The 19,886-nt window shown below is 37.9% G+C and overlaps 1 protein-coding gene across 2 annotated transcripts in view; it reads left to right on the top strand.

The window, feature by feature from the left end:
- RAB28 (RAB28, member RAS oncogene family) overlaps nucleotides 1-16,423 on the top strand; it is a 111,593-nt gene extending 95,170 nt beyond the window's left edge. Inside the window, exons 5-8 of one of the 2 annotated variants that reach the window (XM_063457787.1) lie at nucleotides 1,195-1,298; nucleotides 7,785-7,862; nucleotides 12,452-12,547; nucleotides 15,521-15,604. In XM_063457787.1, coding sequence (XP_063313857.1) covers nucleotides 1,195-1,298; nucleotides 7,785-7,862; nucleotides 12,452-12,541 — 272 coding nt within the window. In that variant the 3' untranslated portion in view covers nucleotides 12,542-12,547; nucleotides 15,521-15,604. Of the gene's footprint in view, nucleotides 1-1,194; nucleotides 1,299-7,784; nucleotides 7,863-12,451; nucleotides 12,548-15,520 lie in introns of both variants that reach the window. The other variant, XM_063457786.1, reaches the window with a different exon arrangement.
- The last annotated feature ends 3,463 nt before the right edge of the window (nucleotides 16,424-19,886 follow it).

Raw genomic sequence — 19,886 nt, 5'->3', positions numbered from 1 at the left:
CACTGTGCCTAGAGGGGTCTCTGCTTCAGAGTTGTTGTATCTCTAGTGCAGAGAGAACTTGCTGGCGTTTCTGTTCTGGACTGCCCTTATGGGTGGGATCAGTCTGATCTGCAAATGAAATAAGTTGTCTTTGTAATGGCACAAGTGAGCAACAACATTTTTAAGACCTGAGCGGGAACTATCTGTGGGGAAAGCAAGAGTTCCTCTAAGCTTTTGCCCGTTCTCAGAGTTCTCATGTTTTTCTGTTTTTTCTATTAACATTGATTTTGTTTTTATTGAAAGATTATATCACAAGATTTACAAGGAATATATTAAAAATATAAGTAATAAAGTGGGTTTGAGATATGCATACAAAACAAGGAAAATTCCCTGACACATCGTAGACAAATAAAAAAAGTATGCAAGGTACATAATGCCAATAAACAAAAGAATCACAGTTGGTACCACGGAACCTCAATCTTTTAAACCATAGTTTGCAAATGGGTTTCATCAAAGAGCCCAAGTCTGCATCAGGGTGCATTGCACATTTATTTTGCTTGGTAAATCGGACAGAAGATTGCCACTGATAGCTGGAATAATTATTTTTTTTCATGAATTTCATGATTTTTATGAAAATATTTTGTCATACAAATATTTTGTTAAAGACAGAAAATAAGGTCAAGGTGAAACAAAAGTATTGAACAATCAATCATCAACATGCATACTTTTCCAATACTTCCTAAATTCAATATTTTCTGTTTTAATTTAAAAATGAACCTGCTTCTTTGTTACACAACATGTCTTCTCTTTATGTTTGTTTCCTTTGAACATGTTAACCATCATTTAGTTTTGGTGCACATTAAGCCATGTTTGATACATCTGAATAATTGATCCCATGTAAAAGATAAGTGTATTATTAACTATACTGACATAGTAATAGTTACTCTAAACTGTATCTAGCAAAATATTTATCCCTTGCTCTAAAATGTATTGCTTCTTGCTCTTCATATGGCACACACAGATGTATGTATGAAACCACATCTGGCACCAAGGAAGGAACATAGTACAGTTTTTGATCTTGGTAATGGATGCATATTTATTTCCTCTTTTGGCTTTTAATCAAAGTGCTATTTAACATAAGTATATTGGTATAATTCATTGTTATTAAATATTATATAACTTCATGTGCATATACTCTATGTATTTATCTTTTAGTTGATTTGGAGCACATGCGAACAGTGAAAGCAGATAAACACCAGAGATTTTGTCAAGAAAATGGTCTGGGAAGTTATTTTGTTTCTGCAAAGACAGGAGATTCGGTGAGTTTAAAAAATGTACTTTATCAAAGTTAGTGTAATCACTGTTTAAAAGAATACTCAAGCACCCTAAAAGCGTATGACACTCTATTATTATTTTTACACAGCGCCAACAAATTCCGCAGCGCTTTACATTGGACTAACAAACATGTAATTTTAACCAGACAAGTTTGATGCACAGGAACAGAGGAGTTGAGGGCCCATAGATTCCCTTGTCTTACCCAGGGCCGTCTTTAACGCGGGGCAAATGGGGCAGCTGCCCCGGGCCCAGTTACTCCTGGGGGGCCCAAAGCAGATGCCCCATGGCCCTGCCGCCCATAGCCTGCATAAAAACAATTCCCCCACCACCCATGGGCCCGCGGTGCTGGTATTGCGGCTGCACCGGGGCCCATACTCTAAGGGGGCTCACCAGGTGGCCAATAAACTTAGGGCCATCCGGTGAGCATGTTTCAGCAGGGACCCTTTAACAGCACGATCGGGCCCCTTGCTTAACGGCAGCCTGGGAGGAAGTAACGTCCGCAAGTCACTTCCTCCCTCAGAGATGATGAGCCATGCGGGGTGAGGCTGAGCCAGGAGGCAGCGAGGAGGGGCACTGAGCAAAGAGAGCCAGTGCCCAATTCACAACCACCCAAGCCAGCACACTGGACCCCAGGGAAGGTTGGAAACTGGAGGGGAGCTTTAAAGTGTAAAGTTTGCATATGTGTGTGTCAGTATATCTGTGTGTGTGCGTGTGTCTGTCACTAGGTCTGTGTGTGTGTCTGTCAGCAGTAGGTGTGTGTGTCTGTCAGCAGTAGGTCTGTGTGTGTCTGTCAGCAGTAGGTCTGTGTGTGTCTGTCAGCAGTAGGTCTGTGTGTGTCTGTCAGCAGTAGGTCTGTGTGTGTCTGTCAGCAGTAGGTCTGTGTGTGTCTGTCAGCAGTAGGTCTTTGTGAGTGTGTCAGTATGTCTGTGTGCGCCATTGTCTGTCTGTGTGCCAGTCTGTCTGTGTGTGTCAGTATGTCTGTCTGTCAGTAGGTCTGTGTGCCACTATGTCTGTCTGGGTGTGTGTCAGTATGCCCGTGTGTGTGTCTGTGAATGTATGTCTCAGTATGTTTTTGTGTGAGTGTCAGCATGTCTGTCAGTATGTATGTGTCAGCATGTCTGTGTCAGCATGTCTGTCAGTATGTATGTGTCAGCATGTCTGTCAGTTTGTGTATGTGTCAGCATGTCTGTCAGTTTGTGTATGTGTCAGCATGTCTGTCAGTTTGTGTCTGTGTAAGTATGTCTGTCAGTTTGTCTGTCTCTGTGTGTCTGTATATCTGTGTGTGTATCTGTGTATCTGTGTATCTGTGTGTCTGTATGTATGCCAATGTGTATCTGTATGCTGTCTTTGTGTGTTTCGGTGTATCTGCATGTGTGTCAGTGTGTGTATGTGTCTGTATACCTGCGTGTCTTAATGTGTTTCAGAGTGTGTGTGTGCGTGTGTGTGTATGTATGTGTATATGTATGTGTATATATATATATATCTGTGTTTGTGTATATCTCAGCATTCACACACTAACACTACATACAAATACACCCCTGCATTCAAACTCCAACACTACGTACAAACACATGTCTGTGTTAAACACCAAAATTATATGTAAACACACTCCTGCATTCAAAAACCAACACTGCACATAAATACATGCTTGCAAGTACGCCAACACCACATACAAACATATTCCATACAAAAACCTGTTTACATTCAAACACACAAAAACAGCTTAGTGCTAAATACAAACCTTCAAACACGGGTAAATGGTAGAGCCCCGGCTGTCAATGCATTGCTGGAGTTGCACGACAGATGGGGATCTACCTTTTAATCACCCGTGCGATTGGGAGGCCCAAAGAAATTCTTGCACCTCTCTACTTTAGGTCCGCCTCTGCGTTTGGGTGGAGGACGTGCTTCGCCCAGGGTCCAATCAATATTAAAGACGGCCCTGGTCTTACCCATCTACTTTCGTTTTTTCACACATAACTACAGCAATTTGCAGAGTAATAGGTTAACCCCTGCATCACAGCTGTGTTTAACTCCACTCATGAAAAATCACACGATAAAGCTATAGCACTATATCTATCATTACCTCTCACGACAGTTTTATTCTTTTCCATAATTATACCCATTTCATGCATATTTGGACAGTATTCAAAATATATATAAGTGAATGGCGCTTCCACAGTACTGACACAATAGTGGGTGAAACACCCTTAGTGAGTGAACATAAAATACTTCGACACACAGCGTGCAAAACACACTAAGTATTCATACCCTCTAACGTGCAGTAAAGACTTTAGTGCTATATATAAAAAGTACAAAATCAATCACAATATCTTGTAATTATTGATATTGACTACTGTACAATCCAGAACTTTTCGTTGATCCTTTGCCCTTAAATAAGATGGAGGATAGCAGAGTAAACATGTTTGATACTGGCAAGCTGAAATTACCCGTGGAGGATATGACGAACCGATACCGGCAAAACTGGAAGTGACGTCAGACACAGGGACAGCCAAACATTCGCCCACGTGATCGGCAGACTTAGAAGTGGCGTATTTAACCCCTTAAGGACTAAACTTCTGGAATAAAAGGGAATCATGACATGTCACACATGTCATGTGTCCTTAAGGGGTTAAACAGCAGCAAGTGGAACACATATTTATGCACTGATCAAAACACGTGGAGAGTTGAAACGCGTCTGCATTTTACAGGACTTTGTGCTACTATTGAGGAGTTTATCCTGCACGGTTTCCTTTGGAATATTTTATTTATATATGTTTTAATTAAGTGTTATCCTTTATACCACTGCTGCATTTCATGGATCGTTTGTGACTTTCAAGCACTTATCTCAGACCTCCAGCTTTGCCTATTAGGCACCCTTGGGTGTAATATACAGAGCCTAGGACAGCTCTGTAATCTGTGAGTGTTATTTTACACTTACTATTGCTCACTGTTTTTTACAGTATACACTATGTGCTGTTTTATCATTTTTTTTAAATTTATTTTTTAGATTGTACATATGAAATATCAACGGTATATACCAGGGGTCCTCAAACTCCCCAGATGTTGCTGTACTACAACTCCCATGATTTTTTTAAATTACATAGCCAGATAATCATGGGAGATGTAGTTCAGCAACATCTGGGGGGCTGGAGTTTGAGGACCCCTGGTATATACCATCAATCCCATAAGTCTTACTTTTTATATATAGCACTAAAGTTTTTACTGCATGTTAGAGGCTGTGCATACTTAGTGAGTTTTGCCCGCTGTGTGTCTAAGTATTTTATATTTGGACAGTATGTCAGTGACTTTTTTCTGTTTTGCCTTTTCTATATCAACAAGTATGGAGACAGCCTGTTCTTTTATTTAAAGGAACACTATAGGGTCATTAACACAAACATGTATTGCTGACCATATCGTGTTAAAAACACCATCCAGCCCCCATAAATTTAGTCAAATCTTACCTCTATTCCAGTCTGCTGCTGGCTCTGCCCCTGATCTGCCTTCTTGGATGACATTATCAGAAGTGGTGATCTGAGCCAATCACAATGTTTTCCCATAGGCAAGCAGTGGATTGTCGGAGACTGTCAAGGATGCAAATCAGGGGCAGGGCCAGCATTAGCCAAACACAGCCCTGGTCAATCAGCATCTCCTCATAAAGATGCATTGAATCAATGCATCTGCATGAGGAAAGTTCAGTGTCTCCATGCAGAGGGTGGAGACACTAAATATCAGTGCTGCACTGCCCCAGGAAGTAACTCTAGTAGCCATTTGAGGAATGGCCAGTGGAGGTATCTCTAAGACAGTGTTTGCTGCAAAAAGTCTGAAGGGAATGATTCTACTCACCAGAACAAATGCAATAAGCTGTAGTTGTTCTGGTGACTATAGTGTCCATTTAAGCACAATTTTATATATATATATATATATATATATAGGAAACATGGGGGGATGGTTGCACTCACCTAAACATGCTTAAATGGGGTGCTGCTGGGGGCCATATTATACAATAAATACACAAGATCCAGCGCACTCTCCTATCTACTAAACAGCAACTTCAATGTTGACAGATTAGTTTGTAAAAGTTTTTTTTAAAAACACCTAATCTAGGCAAAAAAGTGGGGATTTAGTTACATTATATGATCATACATTGCATAAGCCTGCCACAACGTCAATGTACCCCATCTTTGGCAGGTCCTACTCTCACAGTCTAATGTCTGCTCTTATGAGATTAACCACTTACTTGGGAAAAAATTCCATCTGAGGCTCTCTGCAGTACAAGACTAAATAGGGACCTGAGATGAGGCACCTGTAACAGGGAGGGGTGCAGAACCAAGGAGTTGGCTAGACTCCCAAATATATATAGGAAACATGGGGGGATGGTTGCACTCACCTAAACATGCTTAAATGGGGTGCTGCTGGGGGCCATATTATACAATAAATACACAAGATCCAGCGCACTCTCCTATCTACTAAACAGCAACTTCAATGTTGACAGATTAGTTTGTAAAAGTTTTTTTTAAAAACACCTAATCTAGGCAAAAAAGTGGGGATTTAGTTACATTATATGATCATACATTGCATAAGCCTGCCACAACGTCAATGTACCCCATCTTTGGCAGGTCCTACTCTCACAGTCTAATGTCTGCTCTTATGAGATTAACCACTTACTTGGGAAAAAATTCCATCTGAGGCTCTCTGCAGTACAAGACTAAATAGGGACCTGAGATGAGGCACCTGTAACAGGGAGGGGTGCAGAACCAAGGAGTTGGCTAGACTCCCAAATATATATAGGAAACATGGGGGGATGGTTGCACTCACCTAAACATGCTTAAATGGGGTGCTGCTGGGGGCCATATTATACAATAAATACACAAGATCCAGCGCACTCTCCTATCTACTAAACAGCAACTTCAATGTTGACAGATTAGTTTGTAAAAGTTTTTTTTAAAAACACCTAATCTAGGCAAAAAAGTGGGGATTTAGTTACATTATATGATCATACATTGCATAAGCCTGCCACAACGTCAATGTACCCCATCTTTGGCAGGTCCTACTCTCACAGTCTAATGTCTGCTCTTATGAGATTAACCACTTACTTGGGAAAAAATTCCATCTGAGGCTCTCTGCAGTACAAGACTAAATAGGGACCTGAGATGAGGCACCTGTAACAGGGAGGGGTGCAGAACCAAGGAGTTGGCTAGACTCCCAAATATATATAGGAAACATGGGGGGATGGTTGCACTCACCTAAACATGCTTAAATGGGGTGCTGCTGGGGGCCATATTATACAATAAATACACAAGATCCAGCGCACTCTCCTATCTACTAAACAGCAACTTCAATGTTGACAGATTAGTTTGTAAAAGTTTTATATATACATACAGAATACAGCAGGAATTCAGCGCTACTCAACACACAATATATGCAGAATTGGCAGCAACCCAAGCAAAGGAAACCCCCCAAGTCCTTCAATGGATCAAATACAACACAAAAAATATGGAGTAGGACTGCGCCAATACAAATAAAATAGTCTTAGAAAGGGTAGGAGGTCTAGCTAGAGTAGCAGTAGATAATCAGGAAAACTTGATAAGACGTGTTCTCTTCAATGGGAGTGGATACATCTCAGGGTGTTAGTTTGTATATATGAAACAGAGAAGAGGCAGAAAGCAACCAATAGTGCAGTACATCTAGAGTCCAAAAGTGCAGTAAGTAACGAGGTAGAGAACTCACATTTAAAAGAGCTATGGTCAGCTCTGGTGTGAAGAGCATACAGCGGTATAATCCCCGCTTATGGTATGTGGGAAGATGTATCCGTCAGCACCATCTGGTAATCCAAAGGGAAGATAAAATGCAACAATAGTGCTCTCAATTGTGATAAAATAGAGTATAAAAGAGTGATGAGTAATACTCACAAGCGTAGAGCAGAAACACTGCTCTATTGATATAGTGTTGGTAGTATGATCTCCACCTCGGATTTACTTGGAGTAACAGCGTAGGGCAGGCTTACTGCTCGATGTGATATATATATATATATATATATATCAATTTTATATGTTTATGCTCTATATTTCCCCTCTGCGAGTTTTTTTTTTTTTTTTTTTTTAGTTTTATTTCTTTAATAGAAACCTAAATGTTGCAAGGAAAAACATTGGTCACGTTTATATATTCTGTTATAGCATGGATTTCCTTTTTAAAATTTAAAACAACAAGACAAATGTATGCTGTAAGAATAATACATTCAATCTGTTCTGTGTATTAGAATATTAATGCTAACCACAACATCTTTTTCTATATTAAAAAAGAGACACCAATTTCAAAGCTGAAGTTATTTTAAGGACTGTTGAGTATAAATTTTGCGTTTATATCGTCAGTGTTTACAGTTCAGGAAAGGTTTGATTTATTTGAAAGTAACTGGAGGATGTCTGCTTTTAATCATTTAAACTCCCATTTTTTTCCCATTTCTTTCTTTCTAGGTCTTTCTGTGTTTTCAGAGGGTCGCTGCTGAGATCCTTGGAATCAAATTAAACAAAGCAGAAATTGAACAATCACAGGTGATGATACAATTAAAAGTCTTTTTTTTTTTTTTTTTTACAGAATATAAAAAGTAAAGAATTGCAAAAATCACTAAATATTAACCCAGTCATACGGGAATGACTCTCTGGTTTCTTTCTTTTGTTTTGTGTTTTATATTTCCACTCACCCTTCTTTCCTAGCTTTGAAGAGCACTCAGAATTTGATGTTTGTTTAAAACACTTCTACCGCCTTCCTAAATTCGATAGTTAACCAGTTTGTCTTTTATTTTTTATCTGATAAATCCAATTTTTTTCCCCAACGTGCTGTAGCATAATATATTGTATTTTTTTTACCCCAGATTCTAGTTATAATTCACATATACAAACTAGATTTAATTAAATTCCATTTACCAGCTTCCTTATCTGATTTTGCAGTTCTTCTGAGTTGATAAAATAAATTGGGGTAGCGAATTGTTCACAACCTCTGCTCAGGAATGACATCGTACATATTGATTAGGTTCTCAAATCACTTGAAATACCCTTTTACTGTGCTGTTATGTTTGATGTTCCTCTGTATTCTTGAATATCCAAAGTAGTTTTTATGACAAAGTGCAAGAGTCTATAACAAAAAAAGAAACATATCTTATTGTAAAAATATCAATAGCATGTGATACAGTCTAATAATTATTGTACTCCCAAAAAGAAGTACAAAATGATTATCTACTCATCTCCAGGGATATTCTGATTGGAAGGCCTCTACAGGTTTACGTGCAGTAGATAAAGAGAGAAGGACTTTATTACAGATATCCACACTTACAGTCAAAATTCACATAACATATGTAGATGGCAGCAGGACAGCACATTCTCACCCACTCAACCTTCGGTGGCCAAGTACAGTTTACAAAGCTAGTTTGCTTGTAGTACAACAAAACCAGCTGTAAAGGATATTAAATCTCAATAAAAAGGTAATAAGCTTTTTGTCTATGAGTGAATCTCCTAAAGAGCAGTTAGAAAGTAGGAGTCCAACATAAGTGTCCTCTATGACCAGTATTCTCCATTAAGGGAACTTGCTTCCTCCACGCTGCATGCAAATGCAGCTATTTTTTAATGTGTAATTTGAAAATCATTGACAGAAGGTTTAGTAAAGGTATAAAGTAATGTTTTTTATAAGAACTACATAAGAGGAACATCTATTTTGTTGTCTTTTCATTACACCATATGTTACGTCAGTGTTGATAAATAATAATCACAAATAAGTTACCGTAACTGAAATGCCACCTGATAGATTTTAATATTGGAATACATTTAAAAGTGTGAAGCTATACAATATAGTGCACATATTCTGTAATTCCATAATGCTGAAAAAAAAGTAGAAAGAGCGTGATTGCGGCTATGTATAGCAAAATATGTTATTTAACTAGAACTGAACACATTGAGCATGATTTTAAAGTTATTTTTGCTATACATAATAAAATGTAGACTTAATTATAATTTAATGGAAAAAATAAAAACAAAAGTTTAAGAGGCTTGGATAATAAACTCATTCAATGGGGTAAAGAGCTGAAAATTGAAAAAAAATTTAAGAAACGGAAACTCATTCTTCTGCTATCATTTGTAAAGTTTTTTCCAATAGTGACATGCTTCCAGTGTGATGGTATGTTTATGTAGTGTTAAGTTAATGACTGTAAGTCAAATTCTATTTCATTCCCAGTTTTTCTGGTGTAAACTGTACCTGATTCTGCTATTTATAACTAAACATTCCTATTTTCAAAAGCAATTTGTATTATAAAATTGTCTGACAGAAGGAATCTGCTTTCTAGCTGTAATGTTTGTATGGATAGGATGGTTAATTGTTTGCTGATTACTAGGGATTGTTTATCTCTCTGCCTCCATGAACAGAACAGGATCAGTGCTCAACAGTGACCTACTACAAAGTCCCTACAATCCTTCATAGATAACCCAAGTCCTTGCAGATAGCTGCCCCTATCTACAGATAAGATAATAAGACTGCAATCAATTAAACCCCTGTCTACCTGTTACAGGAGAATGTAAATTCTCCAGCAGAGTATACACGTAATAAACATTATATGCATTGTGCTTCTTGTTTAACTGTCATCCTTTTTATTACTGAAAATACAAATGTAGTACAGCCTGTTTGTGAATCATTTTGTAATGAATGCAGTGTAACATGCAAGCAGTGTGTCTCCTGGCTTATTCTTGTACTGCGGGTAGCCATCTTGGCGCCCTCTTATCCACCCAAGCACGACTTGAGGGTTTAATTTAACCTCCCTGGCGGTAATCCCAAGCGTGGCTCTGGGTTAATTTTCAGTACCAAAAGTGGTAACCCTGAGCCAATCTTGGGATTACACTGTAGTATCACTTACCTTGTCCCTACGAGCCCCTGGTGTATACAAATACACACAATACATTGTGAAAACAATGTACCGCTTTAACATTACAAAATACTGACATAATCAGACCGACAGGGAGGTTAAACAGTGCCAGGGTGCTGTTCTGAAATGTATTGCACTTGCATATAATGTCAAGATACATGAACGTACACTAGCTCTATGCAGCCTTGATTGGATGGGTGTTGCTTCTGGTCAAAGAGCACTTAAAGATGATTACCCAACAGAGCAAGTGTGAGCCAGGTGATGCAGTGAAAACTGGTGTTTGCATCATTATAATTTTTATTTTGAATAATTGTAATAAATTGTGACAACTTTCAGGGAGGCATACTTGAGGATACAAAAAGATGTGAAAGCCATTGATTTCACAGCATATTTTATCTCCGTAATCTACTCATCTGTGCATCTGTCTTAAGTTGTGATATGATCTGAGAATAGATAAGTTGTAAAAGTAGGTGTATTGAAATTTTGTTTTTTCCAGTTGTCCAATATTTTGACAACATTTTTATATCATCAAAAATGACTTGCTTAATAAATCAAAAAGTTTGCACTTTACAGAGGGCACATTTGTTTTATACGCTTGGTCAGCCATATTCCTCTCCAATGCATTATCGGGTTTATTCAAAAAAATCTAAATAGTAGCAAATTCAAATCCATCCCAATGGCATCATTACAGCTAGAATATCCAAGCTGTGATGCTAATTCATCCAGATCAACTACGTTTGCCTACATTTTACCATTTGGATTTGTTATAAATCAGTGTTCAGTTAATAAACTTCTAAATACAGGTATTGTAGTCCGCACACGGGGATAAGCCCCTATGGTCCACAGAAAAAATAGAAATAAAAAAAAAAATGAAATGAAAAGTATGAAAAGAAGTGCACATTTATTAATATCATGCTACCGCCAGACAAGGGAGAGACTACGTACACCACTACCCGAAAAAAAAAGGATTGTGTGAGTACCCTGGACGTGTTTTGCACCTCCCTAGTTTTTTCTCAGATGTGAAAGCACCAGGGAGGTGCGAAAACCACAAAGCATTATTCCTGATCTCCTAGGGTAATGTTTGCGGTTGAAAAAGTTACATTCTTTTAAGGGCCATGTTAATTTTTGGTATGTGCATAGCTCTTTAATCAATGACCCCCAACAGTCCCGATTTTATTGCCCTGTCTGGCCATCCTGATTTAATACCTTGGTTTCCCGCATCCAGGGACACCAGAGAACTTTCCTCCATCAGTACATCGTAAACGTATCATTAGATACACTTTTCCAGTTTGGCCCATCTATTGTGGGCTTTTCCAGTTTCGCCCATGCATTTTGGGCATCACAAATTGACAATTTGCATCACTGGTGACGCCCCCTTTCAGACCTCCCACCCGCACGATTTGCACACCTCTTAATTTTGGGAAGTTTGTTTTTCAATGAGGTGGCCATTGTAAAGTAAGAATATAAATAGATCTGCAAGATTACTAGAAGGGCATTTCATTAAAAGTGTGAATTGTCAGGAATTAAAATGTAATTTAACTGGAAATATCCATTCACATCTCTAGTTTGGCTATTTTAGCATAAAATTGGAAATGTTATGCTCCCCCCAAGGAGGGCTATGTGTCATGTAAATAGGACTTTTAGAATGGGGTAACCCAAAACTCAAACTATAGAAATTTACAAAGTCCAAAACTCCTAAACTAGAGTCGAGCTACATGTGACTTTAGTTAAAGCCATTCCAGATCTCCTAACCTATTTAAACGGGTGATATTATTATTATTATTATTAGTATTAGTATTTTGGTTGTGTATTATCTAAATCCCAGGTTGTTCATTACAAATAAAGTTTCTTCATTTTCTTTAGTTTTGTGTTTATTTTCTTTAGGGACTTATCTATTTCCAACATTCCTAGTTTAGGAGTTTGGGACTTTTGTGCATTTCTAAAATTTGAAATTTACTACCAATTTACAACAATTAACACTTCACATTTTGCTGCCGAAGACTTTATAAGGATCAGATTTTTAGAACTGGAGTAAAGCCACACTATCCAATGATCTAAAAATGTCCGCAATAATAAAGGCTAGTCAAAGAGAGGCTTTTAAAATATGGTTCTAGCAGATTTCATGCTCATGTATTATTATTTACTTTCATAATAACCTGTTCCATTTCCTTTCTTTTCACCATTTCATGCTCATTCATTGCCATGCTGTTTTTGATGCTGGTACCTGGTTGGCAGCACATTGTTAAGGCAGAAATAGTGAAATACCCTGAAGAGGATGCGCAATCTGTCTCTAACTCTCAGAGCAAAATCTGCTCTTTGCAATAGAAGAAGGTATTCAGCACAGGTCAATCTGTGCCTTATCATTATGTTGCATTTAATCCACTGTGCACTAGAGGTGAAAGGAAGACACAATTTCACTGTGGCACTCCGTAGTTCAACTGAAATCTACCCTAGCTTTTGTTTTGCTTTTTAGCCTATGGCATGCTTTAAAACCTCGATGATGAAATGCATATTCCTAGCATAGCTTGTACGCCATCCTTGCCTTAAGTCAATGACATACTTTTACATTGATACATAAATAGGCAAAAGCTTTAAAGGGTCATTCCAAGGTGGATTCACCATCCTTTTTCATTGGTTCGATTCACCACCCTCTTGAGTACACATCACCCAAAGAGTGGCTGAGATATCCATGCCAAATCCAGGTTTCCCATTGATTCTTATGGTTCGTTACTAACCACATACGTATGAGTTGATGCACATGTATATGTTCTGTAACTCTTCATTAATGAGTATCCTAGCACAAATAAGCATCTTCTAGTAACTGTATGAGCATTTTCTCATTACGTGTTGCATTGATTATGTGCACTATGGCACAGTAAAAATATAACCGAATACGAAGGGGAGCTTTGGCTAGCCTGCTTTTTTATTTATACATACACTAAGTGTGTCTCATGCAAAATATGAAGATGACATTTGATGTTCTGTAACATACCTGGAGTGCCTCGTTAAAGCATTTGATTTAGTCACTAAACAGTGACTTGGAGTGAATTGCAAAATTAAAGAAACAATAGCCGATTAGGAAAAAAATAAACATCTACGTTACAGGCAAAAGGTGTTTTGACATGAATTTCACAGTTCTGTTTTTAGTTCAATACAGGTCACTGTTTTGTGAATGAAGCTCAAACAACCTTTTAGCTGCTTCCTTTCCTATGAAAAACGTATGTGTGAAGCTTGATGTGTGCGTCATGAAAATCCAAATGCATATTTATATGATTCTTGCCCTATACGGGGAGATTTAATCAAAGTGTTCTTAAAAGTGGTGCAAAAATACAAAGGGGAGGAATCACCAATATAACATTGCCTGCTGGTTTCATAGCGATATCTCCACTTTTATTATTTGGCATAATTTTTCAGAACATAGCATTTGGATAAATCTCCCACAGTATACAACATGAGCTAGGCACATTACTTTATGAACATTTTGAAGATTAATCTCCCCATGGATGTACATTAAATCAAAATCAAGTAATTACATAGCAAATAGCATAGAGAAAGTTCCTAGCAGCAGGAATTACACACCCATTCCTCAAAAGCCATATACTGCCTGGGATTATGTTTTATTACTTGGCACATTGCTTAGGGATGCAGAGTTAATTAAATGTTTGACAAATCTGATATTCTGTAAAATGAAAGACCCTCGAGGACTGGTATGGAGACCCCTGCCTTATAGTTTGGCAAGACAGAAAATGCTAGTTAGAGCTTTACCGCATTTTCTGCTCTTTACGTCGCTCTTTCATATTCCTTTTAATTACTAAACACGCAGCAAATCGTAATAGCGCTTAGCTTACTTACAGCATTGTACACAATGAGATACACATATGGATATATTTTAACTGGCAGATCATGTTTTCAAATCCCGTGCTGCACAGTGTCATCACACTGTACAATAAAAACCATATGCAGATTAACATTTATTTCAGGAACTGTCAGTCTCAGTGCAACTTTGAGACATACATGTGCTGCACTGCCTTAGTTTGATGGAAGTTACACTTCCAGGTAGCTGCTAAGATTCAATGATTCCTATATTAACTTTGTCCCATTAAGAAAATGCAAGGAGAAAGGGGTATATAGAGGAGAGACACATTCATATACAGCGTGTTTGTAAAGGGAAAAAGGGCCAGAATATTAGGACAGCATTGCTTTCTATGGAGACTTTCAGCAGACTCGGGCAGCCCATGACATTTATGTCCCTTTGCTGCACAAAAAAATGAACTGTATAAGTGTGTGTCTATATCTGTTTGTGCTTCTGTTTGCATATTTGTCACATCAGCTGCACTGGCTGGTAACATTCTCTGACAGTCCATCTGTTCTGGAAGAAAATTGTATAAAAATATTTGTAAAAAAAATGTATATAGAAGCTACATAAGGGTAATGTGTTTCGATATTGCCATCTCCGCATTATGGGGACCTCCATAACATATCATATATTTAATATTTTTTTTTACTTAGACCCTCTTATGCTCACGTAAGTATGAAACATTGACTAAAATAGTTTGTTTTTTTTTTTGTGATCTGGAAATGTTTGATATAAGTTATATTTATATATTTTAGTATATTCCCCACTGATTATATTACTTTCAGCTAATCAAACTATACTAAGCAGAGCTGCAATTATCATTTGCAGACAATGACTTGCATATTCTATTATTTACATCACAATTGTCCCTGGGTAGAGCATTTAAAAGAACCCTCCAAGCACTATAACACTGCAGCCCACTTTAGTGATTATGGTGCCAGGGGTATCCTTGCAGCCTCGCAGAGTAAATAGTCAAAGCATTTAACATCATTTTGACAAATTAACTAGATCCCACTGAATGCCTGCTGCCTGCTTTCCTGCACTGTGCTAAGCCCGGGTTTTACAGGGTTGCACTCACTAAGAGAGAGCGAGCTAATATGACCATGCAGCCACTGAGCATGGCCCTGCACACCTGGCTTAGTTTATTGGAACTAACAGAAAGCTCCTTGCAGATGAGATGGCAGCAGACTGCTAACGAGACAGGTAACTTACTTACTACTTACTTTTCAAGGGCAAAAAGATTATGGGGCTTGAAATGTTCCTTTTGAGAAAAAAAATAGATATTGAAAGCCAGTCAGAACTCAGGGATAGCTCTCTATATTCAAGAAAGAGGCTTTGCAATCTTGGAACTGCTCTGCGATTCTCTAAAAGAAAAAAAAAAAAATGTTCATATTTATGTTCACTGCTAAAAATAACTTCCTGTCTCTCTTATTTTGTTTCTATTAAAGAGGGTGGTGAAGGCTGACATTGTGAACTACTCTCAAGAACCAATTACAAGAATGGCTAATCCTCCTCGGAGCTCCATGTGTGCAATTCAATGAAATACAGTTCACTCGGTCCAACCTATTGGAAAACACCTTTTGCCACTGCACAAACCCATAGTTTACCATGAACTTTGCTTTCACAGCATTAATCTCCTTAGTACAGTTTAAAATGTTCAAAAATGTAATATTTTTTTAATTATTATATTCATAAAGTAGCAGGCTTGCTGTCCGGGATTCATAGATTTAAAAACAGACTTTAAAATCTACATTAAAGCTGAATTTTTACATATTTAAGAGAATACAATTATGCATAGTGTAGTCAGTAAAATGAAAGTCCTGGTGCATCTTTTGAAACGGTAATGGCCACTTACCAGGTATTCTATAGTCAACAAATATTCTCAAAGGGTTAATGGAGCATGAGAAACCAAAGTTTAAGGCAGACACGTACAGTACACCATCAAGGAATGTAACCTCTAAACAGCTAGGCTTGTGTGCCTGATTACAAAGTTTGGGCCAAATGGATAAATCACTTTGGTTTGAGACATTTTTCAACTCTGATGTTTTGGAGTCGGTTCTCACATTATGTTAAGTGAAAGTAAATTTGTAGTTCTTTCAGCTGTGTGTGCACAGGGATCACAAGACAAGCTATGAAACCTAATTGCATAATGTATTTTTTTATTAAATATAATTTTTTTTTAATCATCTCCATTCCCAGCAAGAAACGTCCTTTAAACCATTAACAGATTCTGCGCTGTCTTGAATGTACAATATTTTATATCAGGGTGTTCTAACATGATTTGCTGTGATATAACTTAAATATTTTTTCTGCACTCAAAAAAGCCCTTGATTAAAATAGTTTTGTGAATATTTTCCTTTATTTTTTTTTTTTTTTTGGCTCTACATCTCTATTGCCCAGGCTTTCAGAAAAATAGATTTGTGTATGCTTAACTCAACATATTTTGGGATGTTTAACTTTTAAACTTGCAAGGCTACGAAGCTAAAGGGGAAGTAATAGTATTTTAACCTGAAAACAAGTAAATATTGATTTTTATCTAAATGAATATATCTAAATGATTTTTTTAATTTTATTGTTTTAGATTCCTCTGCCTTTTGTATTTCTTCATGTCAGTGTTGCATATAGAAAATTCAACATGTTTAAGAAAATATATGTACATTTAATACAGAGATCATGAGTGATGACATGTATATTACTCCATAATGGGGTTATCTGTATGTTTGGATGTGTTAAAAGCCAGGTATAGGAAACCACCCAATTACCTGTAAGATATATATTGTTAAAGTGTTTAAGAGGGTTGTGTAGGGATAGGGTAACATGTCATAGGAGTACACATTGTACTATTTTGTAATGGTAACAATGAGAATAATCTAACTTAAGTGTATTAGATATATTTTAAGTGCTCCTGACTTTTAAACTACCATGAACAGCAACTTTCCATCTAATTATTCTGTGGATCAGTTCTTTACTAAAGCAGGGCTTTAAATGTAAAGTCCTACATCACTAGTCAGACGTTAAGTTACTTACGACTGCAAGCCCAGAGGGTCCATGTCACACTCACCATAGGTGAATTGCTACTCACGAGGGCAGAATTTTCATTTGCTAGTGGTGAGTGCAAATGTTGAGCCCTGTGTACAATGTTTCTTTCATTTAAGATTAGACAGAATAATATATGAGCTCTAGGTAAGGTTGGTATATATCAGACCATCATGCATCTTGTTTTATGCAGTAAAAATAGCTATGATATGATAATCTCTTGGAACCCTACACTGATATTTCATGATTTAGTAATAGGATTCAGGATGGTGTAATTGTTCATTTATTAGAAACAAAATAATATTGTTTTCACTTCTAAGTACATGGCTTTATTATTTTTCTATAAAAATATATGTAAAGGCACTTATCACAATACTATAATCATCAGGGCTGCCATCTTAAATTTTGGGGAACCTTACACAGCCCAAAGCCTGGGCCCCTAGGGCCTGCACCAGAGTCTGTCTACAAGGCTCACCTAGGAGTCCGCTCACAGGGAGTGGAGTGTATGTGTGTAGGGGATGTGTTTTATGTTATTGTAGAGGATGGAATGTGTGTGCTTATGGAATGTCACTACATATTATAGGGGATGTGGTGTGTGTGAAAGGCATGCATTGTATATGTCTGTGCAAGGGGGCAGTGTGTGTTTCTGGGTGTGTAAGGGGAGCCGTGTGTATTTGACTGTGTGTGTAAGTTGAGCAGTGTGTGTTTCTTTGTGTATGTAAGGGGTGCAGTGTGTGTTTGTGTGTGTGTAAGGGATGCACAGTGTATTTCAGTTTGTGTATGAGATGCACTGTGTGTTTTTTGTGTGCACAAGGGATGCACAGTGTGGTTCTATGTGTGTAGTGTGAGAGAAAGACCGTTTATGGGGTTGGATAAGGGCTGCCCTTTGCGGGGGCTAAGAGGGGAGCAGCTCTTTATATTTATTCTATGTATTTCGTAAGGTTTCTATTTTTTTAAAGTTTATTACCCCTCCCTGTTTCTTACCGGTGGCCAGGGAGGGGTCTCTTGCTGCTGTAGAGTTTCTGCCGGTCGAGGCTCTCCTCACAAGTCACAGCACCATGTGGAACTGTGCATTGCTGTAGTAACCACAGCAAAACTCCCAAATGCAGAGGTGAAGGCTGAGAGGCCCAGCCTTCAAGCTGCGTAACTCTGCAAAGTCACTGGGAGGTATAGTTTTGATCTCCCTTACCGCGAGTGTGTAAAATCTATGTAAGTGGCCTGAGCCACTTAAATGTGTAGGGCTTGTACCCTGCTGATGGTGGCCCTGATAATCATACCTTATTATAGAGGCTCTTGAAACAACCGCATTTAGTTTTACTTAAAATGAAATAAAGCTTCCATATTTTCAAGAATATTAGGTAAAGTTTGAAGAGAAGAACCTGAAATATTTAAAATACATATAGCCATGATTTAAGGTGTTTTGTGTTTTGTTTCTGTAACCACAAAGTTGTTAAATACTTTTTTCAAATAAATATGTTTTAATCAATCTATAACTGTGGAAAATATTTAAATTATCAAATGCACAATGTAAAGAGTTTTCTAACAAATAATTATTGATTTATCAAACACAAATCTGCCATTGGATTAAAAAACTGGAAATCATAACTTTGTGAACCTCGATGTCACCATGCTACTCTTCACCACTCTGAAGACTCACACTGCCAGATTTATTCAAGGTGTAATTTACTCTACCTATATCCTTGTATTGAACCCACTAACCAACCCCAAACTCTAACCAAACCTTTCTCGACATAAAGCAAACGCAAAGCTAAATCTGCGGTGGGCACATTAAATCTGTAATCTTAACCATTATAAACCAGTGTCTTCCACTCGACCCAACATTTTTTCTGTTGCATATTTCCATCCTATATTGTCACAGGAGCTGTACCCAAACACGCAGGAAAGAAGAAACCCACAAAAGGCGTATTACCAAGCCTAAGAGTGGCCAGACTTAACTTATTAATTTTCTTGGAATCAAGGTCAAGGATACAGAAATACACAGTCAAGACAAAGCCTGGGTCAGGATACCAGAAAATACAAGTCTTAAACGAAGCAGAGGTCAAGATACTAGAAATCACAAGGTCAATATGAAGCCGGGTCAGGATCCCAGAAATCACAAAGTCAAACACAGAAAAACACTAGGGAATTACTAGGAGCACAAAGCAAGGATCTATACAGAAACCACAATAGGGCAAATGATAGAAGCCAAAGCAAGCTTTAAATATGCTTACCTCCGTACTGATTGATCTACGTCCTCATTGCGACTCAAAATAGATTAGGTTCACAATGATCACTTTAAGAACAAGCATTATGTCACGCCTACACACTATATAAAGAAGTCTGGGCACGTGGATCAGCTGAACCGTGCAGCAGAAGAAGGTGAGTGCAGGCAGGAGGAGGGCTCTGTGGCTCGAGGGAGGTTACTACCTTTCCCTATGCCAGGCCCCACCGAGGGAGGTAAGTACATGCCACATATATATTGGGTCCATACAGGAAACTGATTCTTTGTATATTAATGAAATCAATTGGATTATATCCCTGACCTGAAGTTGCACAGAACCATCTTCACATTGCTAAACAATACGATAAGATGTCTCATGCGATCCTATGTAAACTTGACTTCTTCAACTCGTTGTGGGAACATTGGAAGTGGTCTTTCCTCATCTAGACAACTTTTATTTTGTTCTCCCTTTTCTCTCTCCAACTATATCTGTGCATCTATGCACCTTCTCGTTATACGATTAAAAAAAAAAGTTTGCCTCACGTTACTTGTTTTCA

Source organism: Pelobates fuscus, chromosome 6 (assembly GCF_036172605.1).
Source record: "Pelobates fuscus isolate aPelFus1 chromosome 6, aPelFus1.pri, whole genome shotgun sequence".
Classification (NCBI taxonomy): domain Eukaryota; kingdom Metazoa; phylum Chordata; class Amphibia; order Anura; family Pelobatidae; genus Pelobates; species Pelobates fuscus.
The sequence above is the reverse complement of the archived record's forward strand: the minus strand, read 5'-3'. Positions and strand labels throughout refer to the sequence as shown.